Genomic DNA, 22,010 nt, shown 5'->3' with positions numbered 1-22,010 from the left:
TTACCAATGTGAGCGGTTTCAGTAAAACTGATGTGCATGTTCTCGGCGCCACAGCTGCGACTGGATGGATGACGTCACTCGCTCCGCAGCCAGTGCTATAGTGTACTAGAATATGGCCCATATTCTAGTACACTATACCAGTGCCACGCATGCTTGGGTACATTGCTGAGAACAATGTAACGAAAAGCTTAGCCATTTGAGACCACTCGTAGCACCGATGCGGAACAGTTTTTCCTTTCTCCAAACCTTATGTAGCTTTCGCTGTAAAAAAAAAAAAAACAATTGTTTGATGTACGCTTTTGTGATTACGTTTTACGAAATGGTGGAGCCATTGCACAGAGAAAATGCCTAAGCTTGTTCTATTGAATTTAGCCCACACATACGTAAAGCTATAATTACAGTGTAGACCGCTTATAACGTAACTCACGGGAGTTGTAAACATCCGCGCTATAAGCGGTACCGCGTTATAACCAAAGCCTGCTTTTTTCGGCCTTTGCCTATGTCAAAAGGGCAACCCACCTTTCAAAAGCAATTTACTACACTTTTCACTCGCAGACACATTCAACACAATCACAACACCGCACGGAAACAAAGTTCTCAAGTCAGGCATCAGCGGAAGAACGCCGTTATTTTCGTCTGGCAATGCTTGCGAACAGCGCTGCGAACAATTTCGTCCTCCACAAAGCTTAAGCACTGAAGCGATTTCTCGCTCAAACTGTTTTTCGCGCAGTACGTTTTCACTTTAGCGAGGTATTCCAATGCGTCTTTGCACGGGAAATCTGGTTCTGGCGTCGGGTCGACATCGTCTTCGCCGTCCGACTCGTCGTCCGTTGCAACCTCCGCACTACCGCGCACCGCTGCGACGATCGCGTCATCTGTGCTCGCTTCCTCGCAGACAGAAAGCTCCGACTCCCCGGCATCGACAAATTCTTGGAAAGTGTCGGTGGCGGTTACAAAGTTGCTGTCAACGAGGCAGGACCACACGTCGTCAGTGTTGAGGGTCTCATCGGCGCGTGACGTGTCGCTCTGCTCATCGTCTTCCAGAGCCTCTGCATTGCGCACGAAGCCTGCTCTCTTGAAACACTTGCTTATGGTATCGGCCTTTACCTGCCACCATGAAGCGACCACCATGTCAATTGCGCCTCTTAAGTTCACTTTAAGAGGCTGCTGCTGCTGCATGCTCAGCAAAACTCTCTCGCAAATGCGCTTTTTGTACAGCGCCTTTACGGTTGCGATGACACTCTGGTCGAGAGGTTGATTTTTTGCTGTAGTGCTGGCAGGCAAAAACTTTAGGTTGACTGTGGTCAACTTCGGCTTGACGTTGTGGGCCGTGCAGTTGTCGAGGATAAGCACGACCCACCGCTTCTCTGCCACCATATCCTCATCAAACTTGCAAAGCCAGCTGGTGAGCAAATCCTGCGTCATCCACGCCTTTTTATTGGCTTTGTAGGTCACTGGCAGGCACTCTCGCATTTTAAAGCAACATGGCCTTGCCGATTTACCTATGACAAAGAGGCGGCGCTTGTCGCTCCCATCAAAATTGGCGCAAAACAATACAGTTATGCGCTCCTTTGATACCTTGCGGCCGGAGCAGGCTTCGCCTTTCAGCACAAGCGTGCGGTTGGGCAAAAAGTTATAAAATAAACCAGCTTCATCGGCATTATAAATGTCTCTGTCAGTATAGGTCGACAGCATACTCTCCAAGTTCAAGTGAAGCCAGACTTCGATAGACTCGTCGTCGACAGCGCCGCTTTCTCCGCACACCGCTTTGCAGCTGATGCCAGGGCGATCTTTGAAACGCTGGATCCACCCGTTGAGTGGATTGAAGTCGTCGTGGCCTAAAAGAGCTCCGAGACACTTGGCCTTTTGTTGGAGCACGGGGCCACTTTCTGGGATGCTCTGAGCCCTAACTTCGCGGAACCACCTGAACAGCGCTGCGTCCACGTCTTCGTATTTTGACGCACGTATACGCAAAAGAAGGAGGTTGCGAAAAAAAAGCATGATACCGCTTCTCTCCCCCACTCCGCGCAGCGCGCACCAGGATTGGACGCTGCCACGGTGACGAAAACACGCTCCCTCCTTCCAAGGTCTCCCGACTCCCCCCCTACTGTACCCTCTCTTCTCCTCCGCAATGTTTGACTTTTCGCGGTGGTCTCCACGTGCGCCCTCCCTCTCACACTCCCAACGTTCCGGCGCGCTGGGAACGCCGCCGGGAAACCGTGCCGACCGTGCTCCGTTCGCCGATTTTATGGTCGCGCTCCTAAAAACTCCGCGCTATAACCGGTATTCTCCTTCGCGCGCCTACGCAATAAACGGTCGGTGAGTTCTATGGGCGACATATCGGTGGTAAAAAAAACCCACGTTATAACCGGTCCCGCGCAAAAAGCGGTTACGTCATAAGTGGTCTGCACTGTATAGCATTTGTGATTCTGTAATTATCCTGTCGGCTTGTCCGCATATCCCTGTCCTGTTCATGTAGTCCTGATTCCGCGTACATTTTGTGTGTGTGTTTGTGTGCGCTGTGAAACTGCAGTCTAGGCTTAGAATATCTGGTAATATAAATATTTTCAAAAGGATCATCCTACACTAAATGGCCCAGCCATTTTGGTGACCATTTGAGATGTTTTAAAAACAAATCGGGCTGACTGATTGCATTGGGAACAGTGAATGGCTAGAATATTTGGTAGCGAAAAAATTCTTCTGTCACCTGGGAGCCTTCTGTTGTCCGAGTGCTGCTTGTTAGATGGTTTATTTCAAGAGTATCGTTTCTCATTTCAATACCCAATTTGGTTTATATACTGTGGAGGTGCTGACATCCCATGTAAAGTTGTTTGCGGTGTGTGGCGCCCGTGTCTCGCACAGAAGATGTATTTCAAGGATGACAACTATTGAGCGATAGGTGGCGTTGCGTTCGCGAGCAGTGATCACCACTATCATCATCATCATGGTGTAGCGCCGCTGGCGACAAGAGTTGGTAGCGGCGAGCGAGAAATAAGCTGCTCTCTTCTGCGCGTGGCGGTTGCCGCGAACGTTGTCTCAAGCGTGGGTCCCCGGTGCGTGGTACCGCGGTTTGTGCGTCGGGGGCCCTTGTGGTATATCAAGCGTTGGCGACGCCGCCGGGTGTGTTATTGTGTTTGTGATGTTTTGGAGTGTATAGTAATGTCGTGTAAGGATGTCTTAGCGGGTTTATCACGATTGGTGTTATAATTATTCGGCTGGCGATATCGTCGTTCTAAAGCAGTTAAATATGTTTGGTTTGTACCGACCGCGTCAGCTGTGTCCGTTCAATCCAAGAGCGTGGTGGCGATTAGCACCTCGAGACCCCACAATACTAAACAGATGTTTGTGTGAGGAGTCTCAGTATTATTACTACAATTTTTCAACCATATATGCACCTCCAGAAATTTCACCTAAACGCTGTACGAGTTTTTCCCCAAGTAGTATTGTACCTTCTACGAATATCGAAACACTCACTCTACGAGAGGTATACTTTGCATTGAAAATATTTTGAGCTTTCTCAACTTTCTAAACCTCACGAGATAAAAATTATGAATTTCGAAAAATTGTCATTTTTATCGGCATTGAAACATGATTCCCGCCAAGTAGTGCTCTAATAAAAAAATTCACTTAATATCTCTATTGAAAACATGAACAGTACTAATACGGTAAGTTTTATCATTACAATTTTTATTGCAATTTTATCATTACAAGATCGCCCTTATTGGTGGCTATCTTATCATTTGGTCGTATTATTGCTTCCTCGTTCCCCATTGTCAGTGGTGCATTTCAAAAATTTTATTCGTTTCAACAAGAAATGTAATGGTAAAGGTTCCCATGTAAGAATAACTGTTTGCTGTCCATTGAGGCATAAAGTTCTGAAATTTGGTATTTTCGTCCTCATAAGGTTTAGAAACCAGCAGTGGTCCGTCAATATTTTTAGTGTAAAATATGTTTTTCATAAGTGTTAATTTACATTAACAAGTTATACTTACTGTTTTACTGCTCCAAATGGTCACAAATTTCGTGAAGCTCCAAAAGAGCTTTTTTGTTGTCCCAGGTCGAAATCCTAAACGGGCTGGACTGTTACTGCTTGAAATGACCATTGTTTCAATGCTTTCTTGTCGTATTGGCCAATGTGCGTGGATGTCTTTCTGCCAGCGGGCTGGTGTGCATAGAGGCACCAACACGCGTGGCGCTCGTGCAAGCACAGTGTTACGAAGAGTGGCCCATGCATGTAGACAAATGTATAAAAGCATCGAACACTTGTGGAGGCAATGAACGACTGTTACATTTGCCTGGTTTTTGGAAATTTGGGACAACAATTTTTAGTAACACTCGGTATACTAATCCATTTACATATACAGTCGCACACTAAGTCTGGGTTCAAGGAGAGTGAGCTTCAACATTTAATGCTTTTACTGAGTTGGCCCAAAATTCAAGAACTCTATCTGTTTTGGACAAACTGTGAATGCAGACTGAATTTATAATTGATATCAGTTTAACTGCTACTTACCGGTGGCTTGAAAACCAAGCAAGAGAAAAAAATGTTTGAATGTTATTTATACATTTTGTTCATTCAAAATTACTATAACTCTATAATATCGCTTTTCTTCTGTTTGGCTACACATTTGACCCTAGAAAATGGCTACTCTTTTCTACCTCTAGCAATTGAGTTTCAGTTCCTTTACAACAGCAGCTACATTAAAAAATAGCCTACCGGCAGTTGGTCCTTCAAACTGCTCGGTGCATCGAAACTTTAGGTGCCTTGCATGATGTATGGTGTATCGAGTAGTGGAGAAAGACCTATCCACGCTACGACCGTTCCGTTTCTCGTCTCCCGTTCCGTTTTTCGACCTGGTCGGAAACTGTACCAGTAATGAAAGAACCCTTGCAGTAAAACAAAGGGAGAAGGGGGGGGGGGGCTTAGATATGGCAACAGGCAGCGTGAAATAGATGCCATTTATTTCTCTCTCGCCATGAATGTTCAAACTAAAGTGCCACCGTAGTTATCTCAACAGCTTGTCATAAAGTTGTTACTTTTTCAGGCACATTACACCTATTTACAGCTTTGCTCGCTCTTCAGATACGTCGATCATTCCTGCGACTATAGGTGGCACAGCGGTAGGCCGAACTGGCGTACGAGACTGTGATGTCGCGAGCGTGCACGTCAGTGTCGCATGGTGTGAAGACGCGTTCATTGGTTCATGACTACTGAGAGGCCGAACTGCGTTGCAGTTAATCACCGTGTGGCAGCTTAGGAGCACGGCTACATTGCGCCGCCTGCGTCGCTGGAATAACCGAGCGTGTTCATGTCGTAGAAAACTGCAAGGAAAGCATAACAGCCATTCCACGGAGAATGGGCAGCATAAATCAGCTCCTCCGCAATGCGATCAGTTATGCGACACACTACGAGTGCCTACAGAGAACTCGCTTTTTGTTTAAGTTTGAGTTTAGCGGACCCCTAACAATGGCTTCGCGGACCCCCATTTGAGAAGCACTGCGATAGGACACACCATAGCAGGGAGGACGATCATGTGTCAGCACGTGACGCACGCAACTCCAACTCAGTGGAAAATGATGCGCGCGTCTCAGGGCACGCCTGCTGTTGACTGCAGGCGGGAAATGCATATGAATAATATTTCATTCAATACACGTTCACTCGACACCACCATTGTCTGCTGACACATCCGCAAGCTTTGAAATGCAGCGTCTCAAGTCTTATTCAGACTGCAAATTAGTTTTTTGGGGGGGGAGGGGGGGATCCCGTGTATAGTGGTCGCCAGCAGAATCACCACACACACGCACAAAATCCCCGCAATCGAGCTTTTTCGCGTTGCCCAAATTCATTACGATAGCACGTAAGCAGATGCGTCTGTGCTCTGCACTCTCGGCTAGTTGTAACAAACGGTGCGATTTTCCAGAGTTCGTTTGGTATTCGATATAGCCGAATTTGCCTCTAACGAATTCCAGCACCTAGTTCGTTATAGGGTGTGATGGTTAAGGACGTTCGTCACTATGTTTGTTTATAGCGAATGAGAAAGGATTAACATGAACAATTTAAGCGAACAAAAGAAGCTTTATATTGTACACTAGAGAAGGAAGTGACAGGAGAAAATAAAACTATATGTCCAATCCTATACGCCAAGCATCACGCAACATGCACGAGAGTCAGACCGCCATTAATATGCGCAGAGTTCGCGGCTACGCTAACTCAGTGTCCAGCGCGTATAGTTCTCGGTTCGTAAGAAGAAACCGCTGTCTCACAGTTTGGGTCCCCGTCGTCCCGACATGATGCGGTCGTCGACGTGCGCGAGGGCAAAGGTGGCACGGCTGGAACGGCTGACGGCACACGGATGCGCTACCGTGTGCAGCGCCGTCGAGTCGGACGTCGCGGCCAACCCAAAAGTCAGGGTCGCAACTCCTGAGGTCCAGGATCAGGCCACGGCTAACGAGGACCACAGCCGGTAGGCCTCGCCCACGAACCTGCTCCCGGCCACTGCACCCAGGCAGGAGCCGTTCAGCAGGCCCCGTCCTTGGACCTTGTACAGGCCGACGGACTCGACCCCGAACAGACACACCGGAGCTCGACCTGCCCGACACGTACGGGTCCCACGTCCGGCCCAGGAACGCTGCCAGGAACTCGTCCTCTCGAGCGGCGCACCGCTTCATCCGCCTTCGTGGCCTCAACCCTCCGTACACACGCCCGTGTCTCGCCCGGCAGAACGTCTCTCTCGTCACTTGCCGATGTGCGACGCTCTGGTGACACCGGCGCTTGATGGCATGGGTGCGACTACGGAGAAGTCAACCCGCATCGGAGACGCGATGCTCAATGCGGGGAATGGCCAGCCCGTCCAGCGAAGAGCGTGCGCCGAGACGCGATGCTCGGCGCAACCGTGACCATTAGCCAGGCCACGTTCATCGCTGTGCCGAACGGCTGACCATGGAGACGCCTCGCCGAGATGCGCGATGCCCTCGGCAAGGAAAAGAACAGCAGGCCAGGCCGCGCCCCGAGATGCAGTACGCGTGCCGGCAACGCCACCCCAGCTGGTAGTTGGACGGCAGTAGCGTAGACAGCCGCGTTCCCTGGCCGGAACCTGGATCGCCTGCGTCCGACGCTTCGGCTCGCTGTCTTCCGTCTGCCGCTGCTTCGGCTCGTCCCCAGCCACAAAGCTTACCGCCACGTCATGATCACACGTGGCCCAATCGTGGCACGCCACTTCTATGGGCCACCGCTAGTCATCAGCTGATTGGCGCACAGTTGCCTCGTAATCGCACGTGCCTTGTCCCGCACCTTCGTCATTGTCGTTTTTCTCGAATCCTCACATACGGAATGCTGTGAAGCCTGATGAAAACTCAAACAAAAGCAGTGCCACGTACGCCACTTGCCATGCATAATATGTTCCAAAAGCAATTTATTGTCCCGCAATCTGTGCTACTTGCAATCGGCAGTTATTTTTGACACAAGACTGGACAAAAGCCTTTTGAAACGCGAAACGAAGATACCTTCACACATACTACATCCGATATCTTACTTTCCAATTTCGATACATTCACGAAATTTCTTATTACAGAGGTTTATGATGTAGCAGCAAGCGCTCATGCAAAAATAATATTATAAAAATAAATAAACCTTCAAAATCTATTAAAGGAACCCTGATAGCGAAAGTTTTGTTTGCGACATCTAACAGTAATTTGCAACTTTGCGTCTGGTACAATCTCGAAATTGAATTGTGAATGCTCTAACGCAGCATATAATTAGGGGAGTTATCGAATAGGGGGGCCCAACCGTTTTGGATAGAGCGACCCCAGAGAAATAACGTCGAGGCCACTGCGCATGCGTGAGACCCAAACAGTGTTCGGGTTTTTCGGGGAAGCTATTTCTCGAATTTAGCGGGAGTCCCAAAGCCTGCCACCGAATGAAGTGACGGCTCTCGGCCAATACTAGCACAGAACACCTATATACTACCACTCACGGTTCTTTTCTCCACGCTACCATTATGCTATCACGGCCGCTGGATGAAGGAGCGCACGGGTACGGCCAAGCCGTCCCCAACTCTCTCCTGTCAACTGAGTGAATAAAGTTTACTACCTACCTACCTACCTACCGCCGCGTGCTCCAAAACCGGCGTGACAGGTCTAGTTCCCGAACAGCGGCGGTGCCACTGGGGGGGGGGGGGGGGCAGTTTTCGCGAGCGCTTATAGAATCGCATGCGCGGCGCGCTTGCGGTAGTTACGATTGAGCATACTTCGATTGAGTTACGATTGATGTATACTTCGCAGCCTCTTCAATAAAGTTACGAGGAGCGCGTCACCATGTTTGTAGAAACCACTTTTATCCAGCGTGTTACGTTTAGTAATGTGTTTATTACGCTGTGGCGTACTGGTAGACTTCAAGGGGTCGTGCACCGGAGGCCTATCTTTTGTTTTGTTTTGTTTTGTTTCCCTGGGAGGTTGGCTCATACCCACTCAGGGGGATTGGCCAAGAAAGTGTAGTGCAGTTTTTCTGTAATCATTTTAACTATGTGTAATGAATTGGTATTATAATAAGACTAATGTAAAAATAAAAACAACATAAAAAGAGCAAACGAAAAAAAATCAGCAATTTTGAGATTTGAGGTGTTATGTTTACCACTTAGCTGCGTTTACTTCACTCTGCCCTTGGGAGTAATAAATAATTTTTTTTGTTTTTGATTGAAGATCACAAAGGTATACGCTTGGTTGCCTGAATATAATCGCAAACGGCATTGAAAGCATCCCTGTGGCAATGTCCCAAAGCTGAGGCGCCAAAGCTTAGCGCCGTTTCCGCCGTCAATGTAAGGCCTATTTTCCGAAATGGCATAACTAGTAACCTTTTCCTAAGTATCTCGTAGCGGCGACAATACAAAAAATAATGATCTAGTGATTCCATTTCTCCGCAGAATGCGCAGAGGGGTGATGTTGTCTGACCAGCTCTGTGTAGATATAGGTTTAGGGTGGGGACACGACATCGAAATTTAGTGATTAAGACTTCGATCTTTCTGGACTGACTCCAGTGGGGTTGCCATGGAAACATGAGGTGGTTATAGTCTGTCCATGTAATTACTTTTTCTATCGTATCAGTGGAGATTGCTGATTTTCGATATCTTATAGCCGTGATATATTCTACATCTGGCAGTATGGACAAAACTGGCCCATCAAGTGCGGCTCGTGCTAAGGAATCGGCCAATTCATTTAATCTTAATGCACAGTGACCCGGAACCCATAGTAATCTCAGGAGTCTCAACTGCGGCGGTACTAATGTTTTGAATGTGCTTAGAATTCGAGAGTTCTCTGAAGCTGTCAGAGCTGCACAAACTGAAAGAGAATCCGTCATTATTACTGCATTGTTTTGATTTGATGGAAGTTTTCGAGGAGCTAAAATAATCGCCAAGAGCTCCGCTTCAAAAACTGGAGTAAAATCAGGCAGTCTCACTGAAAAGGACCAGTCAAGCAAATCAGAGGCAATGCCTACACCTGCCTTTTGATTATTTACGGAAGCATCTGTGGCTATTATATTTTTAGTTTTTGCATGCTCCAAGTAATCTAATAATATGCTATTTAAAAATTTGAGGGATTGTAATTTGGCGTTTTGCGGGAATATATCATCATACTCAATAATAACATGACAATTCGAGTCATTAGTCTCAATTACATTTCTAATGTTCACATTTATACTTTGTAGATTTTTTGTACAAACATTATCTGAGGTGTGTGAAACCGTGGCCAATGAGCAAGAAAGAAGGCGTCTGGGTTTGCGATAAAAGCATATTGAGATCTTCTTGCCGGTAAGCTATAAAATTTTAAAAATGCTTGTACGGTCAAAATTCGAAATCGACAAAGCAGTGTAGGCAGGCGCGCTTCCTGGTACAGTACGTTGATAGCCACAAATCTAGGGAGTCCCAGACACATTCGCAGTGCTTCTCGCTCCAAGACAACTCGCTAGCCGAACGTCCTCTTCTCTAATCTGCCTGTTCCCCGCTACCCAGGTGCTCATACCTAAATTACATATGTGGTAACACAGCGTTTGAAACCTAATTATTTTCGGCACACTACCGTGTACCGGTTAACACGAAAAATATTCAAATTATGTTTCTTTGATACATTTTGAGCAAATAAAAACTATGAGCGTCTATTGTCAAGTGTCTAAAAAATTAATTGCAAAGCATCTCAGCTGAGAAAACGCGAAAGTGCTGAATAAACGATAGTTATAGCGCGAGAAAAGAACGACGACAAAGATGATTGTCGTGTCCTTGTCTCTTTGTCGTCGTTCTGTTCTCGCGCTATAACTATCGTTTATTAAGCACTTTTGCGTGGTGGCGTTAGCGGCCGCCCGATTTTTTTCTCTTGACACCCCGTGGGGGAGGTGCGCGTACACCAAACACGCAAATTTTTGTAGTAGAGCTTAGACTTTCATTTCCTTTGGGCAGGATTCGTCGTACGCCGTGTTTCGTAATTATCGAATGGAACAATTCAATTGGTGTCAAAAATGCATGGTTAAAAAACTGTAAAATGTTCAGGATGCGGGTTGGGTTTGAAAATGAACGCAAGTGCAGACGCGAATGGAGACAAGGCTGACGCCAAGTGTAGGCATTGTGAGGTCGAGGAAAAAATGGAGAAAATGATGGTTGCCCAGAGTGAACTGCTGATGAGAATCACCCAGCTGGAGACTGTGTTGGCGACACAGCAAGAAAAAACAATGGCTATAGGAGAAAGGCTCAGGTCCGCCGAGGAGGCACTAGTGAAGGTGAACAAAAGAGTGGCGGACGGAGACAACGGTAGGGCACTGGCAACCAGAACGGTGGAGAAGAAAGAGCAAGTTCGGAAAAAACAGGTTCAGTCGGTTCAATGGTCGCAAGACCCAGCTTCAGTGAAGTAGTGGTGGGGTTGGAGGGGACAAAGCAGCCTGCGTAACAGGGGAAAGTAACCCCCAGGTGCAGGACGCTCAAGCTGAAAAGTCACCACACGCGATAATCGCCGTGGACTCGAATTTGAATCGGTGCTCAGAAGCAATCAAATAGAGGGTAAGAGGTGACAAGAGGGTTGCAGTATGGACGTTCCCACGGCGCAAGCTGGAAGCAGTCATGAGGCAAGCTAGCGCAAAACTCAAAACGACAGCTGATGGACGAAACATCGTGATAATTGCAGGTGGCTTAAACGATGTCTTCAATGAAGATACGGCAGGACTAGCGACCACACTGGCGAAAGGGGTCGATGACATGCGCGCCATTTCTCCTCAGGTACAGGTAGTGATATTCACGATACCGGATGTATCGGTGCGTGGCAGTAACCTGCAAAGAGTGGTTATCAATGCAAACCAAGAGATATGGCGGATGAGTCGAGAGAAAGGCTTTGAGGTGGTGGAAATAAACAGAGAGGTGCATAGGTGGGGTGGTTTTCAATGAGACCGAATTCACTTCGATGGGAGGCTATGTCATGAGGAGGGTTGGCGACTTGCAGGACATGCATTAGCTTTTTTGGGGGCACGCGGGCCCTTCGGCGTCCAGGATAGCTAGTAACGAGGAAAACAAAGAGGAGGACTCTTTGACAGGTGTTATAGACAGATACGATTCTAAAGTGGCACCAATATCTAAGACAGGTAGAGTCCGGGGCAGAAATCGACGTAGCCACGAGGGCCGAGCCAATTCAGACGTAAGGTTTATTAACATGCAGGGTGGCAGGAATATGCTGAAGTGGGAAGAGATAGAAAAACAGCTAAGGGAGGAGAGGCCGATGGTATTTGGTTTTGTAGAAACACATCTTAGGGACATGGAACCACCATCTAACAATCTGGACTACGCGTGGGAATATTGTAATGGAACAGAAGACAGCAGAAACGGGGGTGGTATTGGGGCATTCATTCATAAAAGTACAAACTGGCAAAGGGTCAAGCAGGAGCGCAAGGAAAATTTATGGCTAAAAGGAAAAGTGGCAGGGCAAATTACGTCCCTGGGGTTTGTATACTTGTGGACAGGGGCAAAAGCCGGAGAGGAAAACCAACAAATGGGGCAGTGCATAGAAAATGACATTGACGAACTAGGAGAAGAGTGCGAGGTAATTATATGAAGAGACATGAATGCGCACATAGAAGATATGGATGGATATACTGACCCAACAGGTAGAATGTTAACGGATATGTGTGAAAGGCATGATTTAATCATTTGCAGCAGCACCGAGAAATGCGAAGTGCAGATAACATGGGAGGTGGGAAGGCTGCAGTCGACGATAGATTACGTAATAATGTCACATAGGATGTATGATCGGCTATAAGGGTGATGAACATAGATGAATATGGGTCCAGAAGCTTAGGTAGTGATCACAAACGCATCAAGTTGAGTTTTGGAAGAGAAATGAAATTGGAAAGGTAGCATTACGAGCAACCACACAGTGATATTCATTCAGAAAGGCAAATTGAAATAGCAACTAAAGAGATTGAGAAAATAATCACCGAGTATACTAAAACAGAGTGGATGTACACAAATCTAACTCGATTGTTTGAGTTAGAGCTTGCTAAGGTACGAGTCAAATCAACCGGGAAAGGTAGACACAAACCCAAGAGCTGGTGGGATGAGGAAGTTAAGAGAGCCATAGTAAGACGTCAGGAAGCCTTCAGAGAACTCAGGTATGCTAAACAGAGGGGTGAACCGGAAGATGATGTCAAAAGAAAATGGGATAACTTTTTGAGCTGCAGAAGGGAAGCGTCCGATTTTATCAGTGACAAGATTAGAAGAAAGGCGGCCAAATGGATGGCGGAAGTAAACGAAAAGGATAGAAAGGCAGCTGCAGAGTTTTGGAACCATCTCAATTCTCTGAGTAATAAGACAAGCATGAATCAGAGGTTTACAACTACAGTTCAAGGGGACAGACTAGAAGGGGATGAGGCAACGGAATATATAAAAACAATGATGACAGAAAAATTTAAACACAAAAGAAACACTGCATGCACCGTACCGGATGAGGATGAGCCAATTAGCTCAGTGGCTCCACCGGGACAACGGGAGTGGGAAAGGGCAGAAAAAAGGGTTACTAATAGCACATCAACAGGCCCTGACAGCACACCAATCATGCTAATAAAGAAACTAGGACCAAACTCCAAGCAAGCATTAAGAGAGGCAGCGAGCAAAGCAATAATGGATGGCGAAGCTCCCAATGGGTGGAAACTAAGCAGAATGAGCATGATCTATAAAGGAAAGGGAGACAAAGCCAATATAAACAACTACCGTCCCATAACAGGGACAGCAGTAGTTTACAGGCTGGTGATGCAGATAGTAAAAGAAAGACTACAGACAGGGGTGGGGAATGAGGGGCTGCTGGGAGAACTACAAAATGGGTTCCGTAAACGAAGGAGTTTGGAGGATAATCTGTTTTTCATTGATGCAGTGTACTGAAATAGTGGAAAAAAACACAGGCCCTGGGGCTGGAATTTCTAGATATCGAGGGAGCTTACGATAGCGTGATTCAAGTAGAATTGGGAGGGGGAGGGGAGGGGGAGGGGATACTGGACACACTAGATGTGGAAGATAGAATAACTAATTTTCTAAAGGATATCTATAAAAGTAACAGGTAGTTATCAAATGGGAAGAACAGGTATCTGAACCTATAGAGATACAACGTGGGCTTCGACAGGTATGTCCCTTGTCACTTTTGTTATTTATGTTGTATCTCCAGGGACTATAAGCCAAATTAGAGGGGAGTCGACTTGGCTCCAGCCTTTCTTTTGCCAAGCAAGGAAAACACATTAAACAGTCATTACCAGCATTGATGTATGGAGATGATCTAGTATTAATAGCCTGGTCGAAATTTCCGGAGCCCTCCACTACGACGCCTCGCATAATCATATGATGGTTTTCGGACGTTAAACCCTACAAATATTAGTATTATTAGCCGACAACAAGGACGATCTGCTGGGATTGATATACATCTGTGATAATGAGGGAGATAGGTTAAATTTGAAGTTCAGCAGCTAAAAATCGGCAATCATGATTTTCAATCATAACAAAGGCAGTGAGCATAGGATACAGGAAGTCACGCTAGAAATAGTGAATAAATACAAATATTTGGACGTATGGATAAATAACAGGGCTGAGTATCTAAGGGAGCACGAAATATACGTAATGACTAAGGGAACCAGGAATGCAACTCTAATGAAAAATAGGGCACTGTTGAACTACAATAGGTATGATGTTGTGAGAGGCGATTTGAAAAGGTGTCATGGTCCCGCGTTTGACGTTCGGCAATGCGGTCTTGTGCATGAAATCAGAAGTTCAAGCAACATTGGAAATTAAACAACGTTGCATATGTAGGCTTGCTTTGGGAGCACACGCGAATACCCCGAATCGGGGTGTACAGCGTGACATGGGATGGGCATCGTTTGAGTGCAGGGAAGCTAGCAGCAAGTTAGAATTGGAGCAGCGATTGAGAAAAGTGGCAGAGGAGCATTGAGCTTGGTAAGTTTTCAGCTACTTGCACATAAAGAATGTTGATACTAAATGGAGGAAGCGAACTCGAAAACTGTCAAACAAGTATTTAGACAACAGCAGAATACCAAGCCAAAAGTGAACATTGGTTAAGAAGAAGGTATGGGAAACAGAGAGGGACATGTGGAAGATGGGAATGCTTATGAAATCATTACTGGAGACCTACCGAACTTTTGAGCAGGAAATTGCAAGAGAAAAGATCTACGATAATTCTCGGGGTAGTTATCTGCTCTTCGAGGCTAAAACGACAGTATTGCGGAACAAGACGTACCGAGCAAAACACGAAGGCACACACATGGTATGTAGTGCGTGTGGAGAGGAGGAGGAAATGGCTGATTTTTTATAATGTTCTGTAAAGGGCTCCGCCCTATAGTCGAAGATAATGGAACCGAGTTTTTCAAAGCATTGGGGTTAAGGGACAGTGAAGGCAAAATACATTCATTTTAAACGGGCAGAAATAACCAGGAGGACGCTAACTGATTGGTGGCTACAATCGAGGCGCGAGTGAAATTCAATCATTAAACACATGTACAGTGATAGTACTTAACTTTATGGCTAGGTGGCGTGAGCCACCACCCAATCTAAAGGGCACAGCCGAATACATTCATCCATCCATCTAAATGGTACAGTCATATCAATCCATCCATTCATCCAACGTAGCATATGGTCCCTACCACGGAGGAAAGAACAAGGATGTTCTATACTATGGCTGTGTTCAAATTCTTAGACAGCACGTAGACTGTCTACGCAGAATACTTAGAAGACAGCACCGAGCCCATGCTGTCCTGGAACACTTCTGGGTGGCTTTTACGCGATGAGGCGCCACCTCGCGTGGAGAAAAAAGAGCCACAATGAACAAATAGAACAGACGTATTTTCTGGCTTATTTCGTGTTGAGAAGGAGGAGTAAGGAACTTTATTCAGAGTCCGGCAAGTTGGTGGGGTGGGCCAATGGCCCCGCCTTCATTACGGCCAGGAGTTCTTGAATCCTGGTGGCTTCCTCGGCCCGCTGGATGGCCTACATCTCATCTTCGAGGACGGGGCTGAGCATCGCGCGGCTTCCCAGCGCGCGCGAACGCTGTCACCAGAGGCCACATACTCGTTATAGGCACTAATGAGTGGTCTACAGGCTGGCGATGCAGATTATAAAGGAAAGACTGCAGGCATGGATAGAGGATGAGGGGGTGCTGGTGAAACTGCAGAATGGGTTGCGCAAACACTGGAGGTTGGAAGACAATCTGTTCTCACTGACGCAGTGCATCGAAATAGCAGAAAAAGAACACAGGCCCCTGTGGCTAGCATTTTTGGATATCAAGGGAGCGTACGATAGCGTGGTTCAAGAGGAATTGTGGGGAATACTGGACACTAGGCGTGGAACATGTAGTCACTAATCTTTTAACGGATATCTATAAAGGTAACAAGGTAGTTACAAAGTGGGAAAAGCGGGTATCCAAGCCTGCAGAGGTAAAACGGGGGCTTAGGCGGGGGTGTCCCATGTCACCCTTTTATTCATGATGTACCTTCAAGTATTAGAGGCCAAATTAGAGGGAATTGGACTGGGCTTCAACCTCTCTTTAGTCAAACAAGGAAAACTCATTGATCAGGCACGACCAGCATTAATGTACGCAGATGATATAGTGCTAATGGCCGACAACAAGGAAGATTTGCAGAGATTGATGCACATCTGCGGTAATGAGAGAGATAGGTTAGATTTTAGATTCAGTAACAAAAAAATCAACAGTCATGATTTTCAATGATAGCGAAGGTAGTGAGCTTAGAATACAGGAGGTCACGCTAGAGATAACAGATAAATACAAATATCTGGGCGTATGGACAAGCAATGGGACCGAGTACCTAAGGGAACTAGAAATATACGTGACGACTAAAAGTAACAGGAATGTAGCAGTGATGAAAAATAGGGCACTGTGGAATTACAATAGGTATGTTGTTGTGAGAGGAATACGGAAAGGGGTCATGGTTCCTGGGCTGACGTTCGGCAATGCGGTCTTGTGCATGAGATCAGAAGTTCAAGCAAGATTAGAAATTAAGCAACGTGGAATAGGTAGGCTTGCTTTAGGAGCTCACGGGAATACACCAAATCAGGGAGTACAAGGTGATATGGGATGGACATCATTTGAGGGCAGGGAAGCTAGCAGCAAGATAAAATTTGAGAAGTGATTGAGAGAAATGGGGGAGGAGCGTTGGGCTAGGAAGGTTTTCAGCTACTTCTACATGAAGAATGTTGATACAAAATGGAGGAAGCGAACCAGGAAATTGACTGGTAAATACTTAGAAACTAGCAGGTGGTCAAACCAAAAAGAACTATTGGTTAAGAAGAAATTGAAGGAAACGGAGACTGACATGTGGAGAATTGGCGTGATTAACAAGTCCGCACTAGAGATCTATCAAACTTTTAAGCAGGAAATTGCCAAGGAAAGGATATATGAGAATACCCGATGTAGTTCTCTTCTGTTTGAGGCCAGGACAGGAGTATTGCGAACCAAGACATATCGTGCCAAATACGAAGGGGTAGACACAGTATGCAGTGCGTGTGGAGAGGAAAAAGAAACTGCCGAACACTTGATAATGTTCTGTAAAGGGCTTCACCCTATAGTTCAGGATGATGGCGCAGAGTGTTTCAAAGCACTGGGGTTTAGGGACAGGGAGGGCAAAATAGACTTTAAGCGGGTAGACTTAACTAGAAGGAGGTTATTTGATTGGTGGCTAAACTCAAGGCACGAGTGAAAATAAACCCTTCACTGCAAAGTACGAATCCTCAGCCTCACTATTTAAAGAAAAAAAAGATAAATCTAATGGTTAGTTCAATAAGTATTACGGCTAGGTGGCGTTAGCCGCCGCCCGATCTAAGGGTACAGCCACATCCATCCATCCATCCATCCATCCATCCATCCATCCATCCATCCATCCATCCATCCATCCATCCATCCATCCATCCATCCATCCATCCACTAAGTACATTCCAATAGCATATGCTCCGACGTGGCTCTGGAGTCACAGCACTTGCCCCTGTCCGTTTTTTATATATCGGGATATATAATGTGCGAGAGTGCAGGATTCGGATACGTCATAGTTGGTAACTGCCGCCCTTCGACAGACTGTCTTTTTGTTAATTTTGGGTGAGTGGGCGGTAATATGCCCCTCTGTAATCTATAATGTTTTGTAATGTTATTGTATCTGGTCATTCTATCTTCCCACTCGTCTGCAGCGCCGTCATCACCGGAAGATGCTGGGGCGGCACTTGAGAGGGCAGCTCGGTCGGTGAGCCCTCGAGCGGCATCATATACAGCCCCGTTGTTGCTGTCCCCCGCGATGGTGTGAGGTGTCCATATATAATTAACATATAATTTCATATAATGTATGTATTTCTCGGGCTTGTTCGACACCCTCCAAGTAGAATACGTATATAGTGCCTCCTGAGAGATGCAGCCGTTGGCAAAGTTCTCACTGCCGTTTAAAAGTCGCTGACTATCACGGTTGCGTTTGAGCTACTGCGAGCGCTATGGCTACCTCTTCCGCTCTCTCGGTACTTGTGGTGCGTATCGTCGCGCATGTCGTACAGCGTTTGTTGCTATTGATTAAGGCTGCCGTAAACCCCCGTCTGCGCTTGTATCGAGCAGCATCTACGAAAACTGCGTCCTTGTCATTACCGAACTTTTTTGTATTTGCTTTGCTCTGGAGTCTCGTCTGGCCTTATTGTGTTCTGGGTACATGTATTGGCAAGAGGGGTATCATCATTGTTTCCCTGGTTTCTCTTGAGAAGTCCACCTTGGCGCCGTGTTGTGAGTGATACGCTATGCCTATGTCGCCGTAGGATATGTCTTCCTGCTTAGAGAGACGTTCTTAGAGAGACGTCCAAGAAAGACGTTCATATTGTGTTGTACGCTGCGCCTCAATGAGCTCATCTATGGCATTGTGCAGGCCTAGTTGTAGCAGTTTGTTCGTGCTTGTGCTAATCGGTAGCCCTATGGCTAGTTTGAATATTTTTCTGATGAGGCAGTCTAACTTGATCTTTTCCGCGACTTGCCATTTTATGAACGGCGCTACGTATAATATTCTGTTTATCACGAATGCCTGTATGAACCTTATCGTGTTTTCTTCCCTCATGCCACTGGGCTTAGTTGCTATCCTTTTTATGAGTCTCATTAGTTGGGCTACAGTTGCATTCAGTCGTCTGAGGGTTTCTCCTTTGTTGCCCTTGGCTTCGATGGGCAGACCCAGTACCCTGATCCTGTCGACTATGGGTATGGTTTTTCCATTGGCTGTTCTTATCTGTATTTCTTCTCTATGAGCGAGATCTTACAGGCAGTTGCCTGGTTTGCGACCTCTACCAGTAGGTCTGTACATCAACAGCTCCGATTTTTCCGCAGAACAGGCTAGCCCAGTACCTTCCAGATACCGCTCGACCGTTTCGACTGCTGTTTGAAGTGTTTACTCTATTTGCCCGTCATTCCCATTTCTCACTCATATACGGTGATGTCGTCTGCATATAATGTATGATTCAGTCCTTCGATTGCTTGGAGCTTTGTCGGCAGTCCAATTCGGGCCAGATTGGATAACATAGGTGATAATACCGAGCCTTGCGGCGTACCTGCACTGCCCATCTCAATTTCCTCCGAAACTAGGCCCCCTATCATAAGACAGATGCTTGTGCTAGTTGGTGATTGGGAGTCAACATATTTGCACTGCGCAAGACTACGAGCGCAAGACTACGAGTAGCACTGCGCAAGACTACGAGGTAACTACAGAAGCGCTCTTTCTGTCCTTCTCTTCTTCTGTAGTTACGTCGTAACTATTCGTAGTCTTGCGCTGTGCAAATATGTTGACCCCCTATCATGATCTTTGCCTTCCTTCCCGTCAGGAAATTACGCACGTAATTGTCCGTTGTCGCAGACCTAGATCATTTACCGTTTTTAGCACCGTTGCATGTGTTTCATTATCAAAGGCCTTCTTAAGGTCTAACCCTAGAATGGCCTTTGTCGCTGTTCCCGTATGATCTATAATCTGATGTTTTAACTGTAGCATTGTGCCTTGCTTTGAGAGGTTCCTCCTGAACCCTTATATCATTGTCAGTGGGAGCGCATCCCGGTCCTCGAGATAGGTAGTTATCCTCTCCAGAATTACGTGCTTCATGAGTTTCCCGACGCAAGATGTGAGAGATATGGGTCTCAAGTCCGCAATCTGCTGTCGCTTGCCTGGCTTAGGTACTAACACAATTTTCACCGTCTTCCATTGTTGCGGAATCTGTCCTGCCTTCCATGATTTCTTAATGAATTCAGTTAACTTAGTTATGGACTCGTCATCCAAGTTGCGTAGCGTTCTGTTAGTTATGCCATCTAGTCCAGGTGCTGATCTAGTATTGAGTTTTTGCAAGGCGGCCCTCACTCCTGCCTCACCGATCCCGTTGTCTAAATCATAATTTGTCACCCCTGTGTAATAAGGGTGTGTAACGGGAAGCGCTCGAGAGATCTATGTTTACTTGATTTCATTCAGGAAATCCAGCTCTGTACCTTGATACGCTTGTATTAACCGATAAATATTGTGCCTTTCTGCCAACTTGTTCCCGTCCGGGTTTAACAAATGTCTAAGGATGTTTAAGTATACCCTAAAAAGTTACATTACGAAAACATTTCGTGGTGAAAAGGGTTCAGGTTCTCTCCCTCTCCCCTCTCTGCTAACTGCCTCCTGGTTCTGCGTGCGTTTGAAACGGAATTTTTTTTATTCTCACAGCTTTCTGAGTGCAGCTAACTTCCAATAAATCGGCTCAGTTATTCTGTATATTGTAGATGCCTAACCAACGATGATTTCTTCTGTGTCTTATACAGAAGAAATCAGTATAAGACACCTCCTTTCTGAATTATTTTGATCTCTACAAGGGCTTTTATGGAGCTCAAGTTCGGTAGATTGGCCTGTCATACTTCAAATGCTATGGCATCATGTACTAGACATGAATGATGGGCAGGTACGAAGAAATATGAATCAAGAAAGCGCCACGGAGGAGCCCAAGCGCATAGCAGTTCCTGCACGAGGTGCGCGGCTCTTTCAGTAATATTCGACTGCAGTTCCGCCGCTTTGGGCAACGCGGAAGGGATCAGGCGGTGAGATGTGGTCGCGTGGTCACGCCACTCAACACTTTTAGTCATGGAGGAAGAAAGTTTTTCCTTCCTCCATGAACTTGCATGTGCGTAATAAAACACTTTTTCTGTTCCGCTTGTTATACTCGCCCCCAGCATTATAATCTCAACGTTAGAGCAACCACGTTCAAGTGCCACTTCTGCCGTGCTCAAAGTCACCACGGTCATAGAATACTGACGCCGGTGAGTATCACGCGGAACACGGGCACAGTGGCCGGGCGCTGCGTCGGCCTCGTGTCGGAATGCAACCTTAGAAGAAGGTGCACGACCAATCGTGATGTCTGTACAGTGCGTGAATTAATGACTTGAGAACACTCGCCGTTGCCAGTGCATCTAGCGCGTGTTCTCTTGTACTTGCTTCGTTGTCGTCGAGCTGTTACTCGCTGTTAATACTCGGACGAAATGATTTCGCCGAAGGTGTCACGCTGGCCCAGAGTGTTGAGCGCCGTTCCTTTAGTTTCGGATCGTCACGACACGGGCGCTGCGCAGCCCACGTGCTTGCCGAGCCGGAGAGAGAGTCGCGCCTTCTGCTTTACATTCGGATGTAAACAAGAGAGAAGAATTTGCCCAGTCAATATGGCTGACTTCCGGCTTCACAATGAGTGACGTCAGGCCCTCTCCTAAGCACGGAGGAAGGAAAGGTCCTTCCTCCGTGCTCCTAAGTTTTTTTTTCCTTCCTCCTTGCTCTGGAGTGGATGGATGGATGTGGCTGTACCCTATAGATAAGGCAGCGGCTAACGCCTCCTAGCCATTATACTTAGTGAACTAACCACTAGATTTATCTTTTTTCCCCTTTAAATAGTAAAGTTGAGGACTGGTACTTTGCAGTGAAGGGTTTAATTTTCACTCGTGCCTTGACTATCAGACAACCTTCTTTTAGTTAATTCTACCCGCTTGAAGTCTATTTTGCCCTCCCTGTCCCTAAACACCAGTGCTTTGAAAAACTCCGTACCATCATCCTGAACTATAGGGTGATGCCCTTTACAGAACATTATCAAGTGTTCGGCAGTTTCCTCCTCCTCTCCACATGCACTGCATACCATGTCTACCCCTTTGTATTTGGCCCGATATGTCTTGGTTCGCAATACTCCTGTCCTGGCCTCAAACAGAAGAGAACTACATCGGGTATTCTCATATATCCTTTCCTTGGCAATTTCCTGCTTAAAAGTTTGATAGATCTCTAGTGCGGACTTGTTAATCACGCCAATTCTCCACATGTCAGTCTCCGTTTCCTTCAATTTCTTCTTAACCAATAGTTCTTTTTGGTTTGACCACCTGCTAGTTTCTAAGTATTTACCACCCAGTCAAAAAAAATCAATGGGTCCAATTGGACAAATACCAATTGCTACGAATTGGTTCTCGACCAA

At 46.4% G+C, this 22,010-nt stretch overlaps 1 protein-coding gene across 1 annotated transcript; it reads right to left on the bottom strand.

Annotated features, from left to right (window-relative positions):
- Positions 1-609: 609 nt before the first annotated feature.
- On the bottom strand, positions 610-1,473 carry LOC119162247 (tigger transposable element-derived protein 6). Its single transcript, XM_037414707.2, has one exon. The coding sequence runs from the start codon at positions 1,471-1,473 to the stop codon at positions 610-612; it is 864 nt and encodes a 287-aa protein (XP_037270604.2).
- Between the last annotated feature and the right edge of the window lie 20,537 nt (positions 1,474-22,010).

Source organism: Rhipicephalus microplus, chromosome X, assembly GCF_043290135.1.
Source record: "Rhipicephalus microplus isolate Deutch F79 chromosome X, USDA_Rmic, whole genome shotgun sequence".
In the NCBI taxonomy this organism is placed as follows: Eukaryota; Metazoa; Arthropoda; class Arachnida; order Ixodida; family Ixodidae; genus Rhipicephalus; species Rhipicephalus microplus.
The sequence above is the reverse complement of the archived record's forward strand: the minus strand, read 5'-3'. Positions and strand labels throughout refer to the sequence as shown.

Coding starts and splice junctions, on each gene's coding strand:
- LOC119162247 (XM_037414707.2), bottom strand. CDS start 1,473: ATGCGAGAGTGCCTGCCAGTGACCTACAAAGCCAATAAAAAGGCGTGG.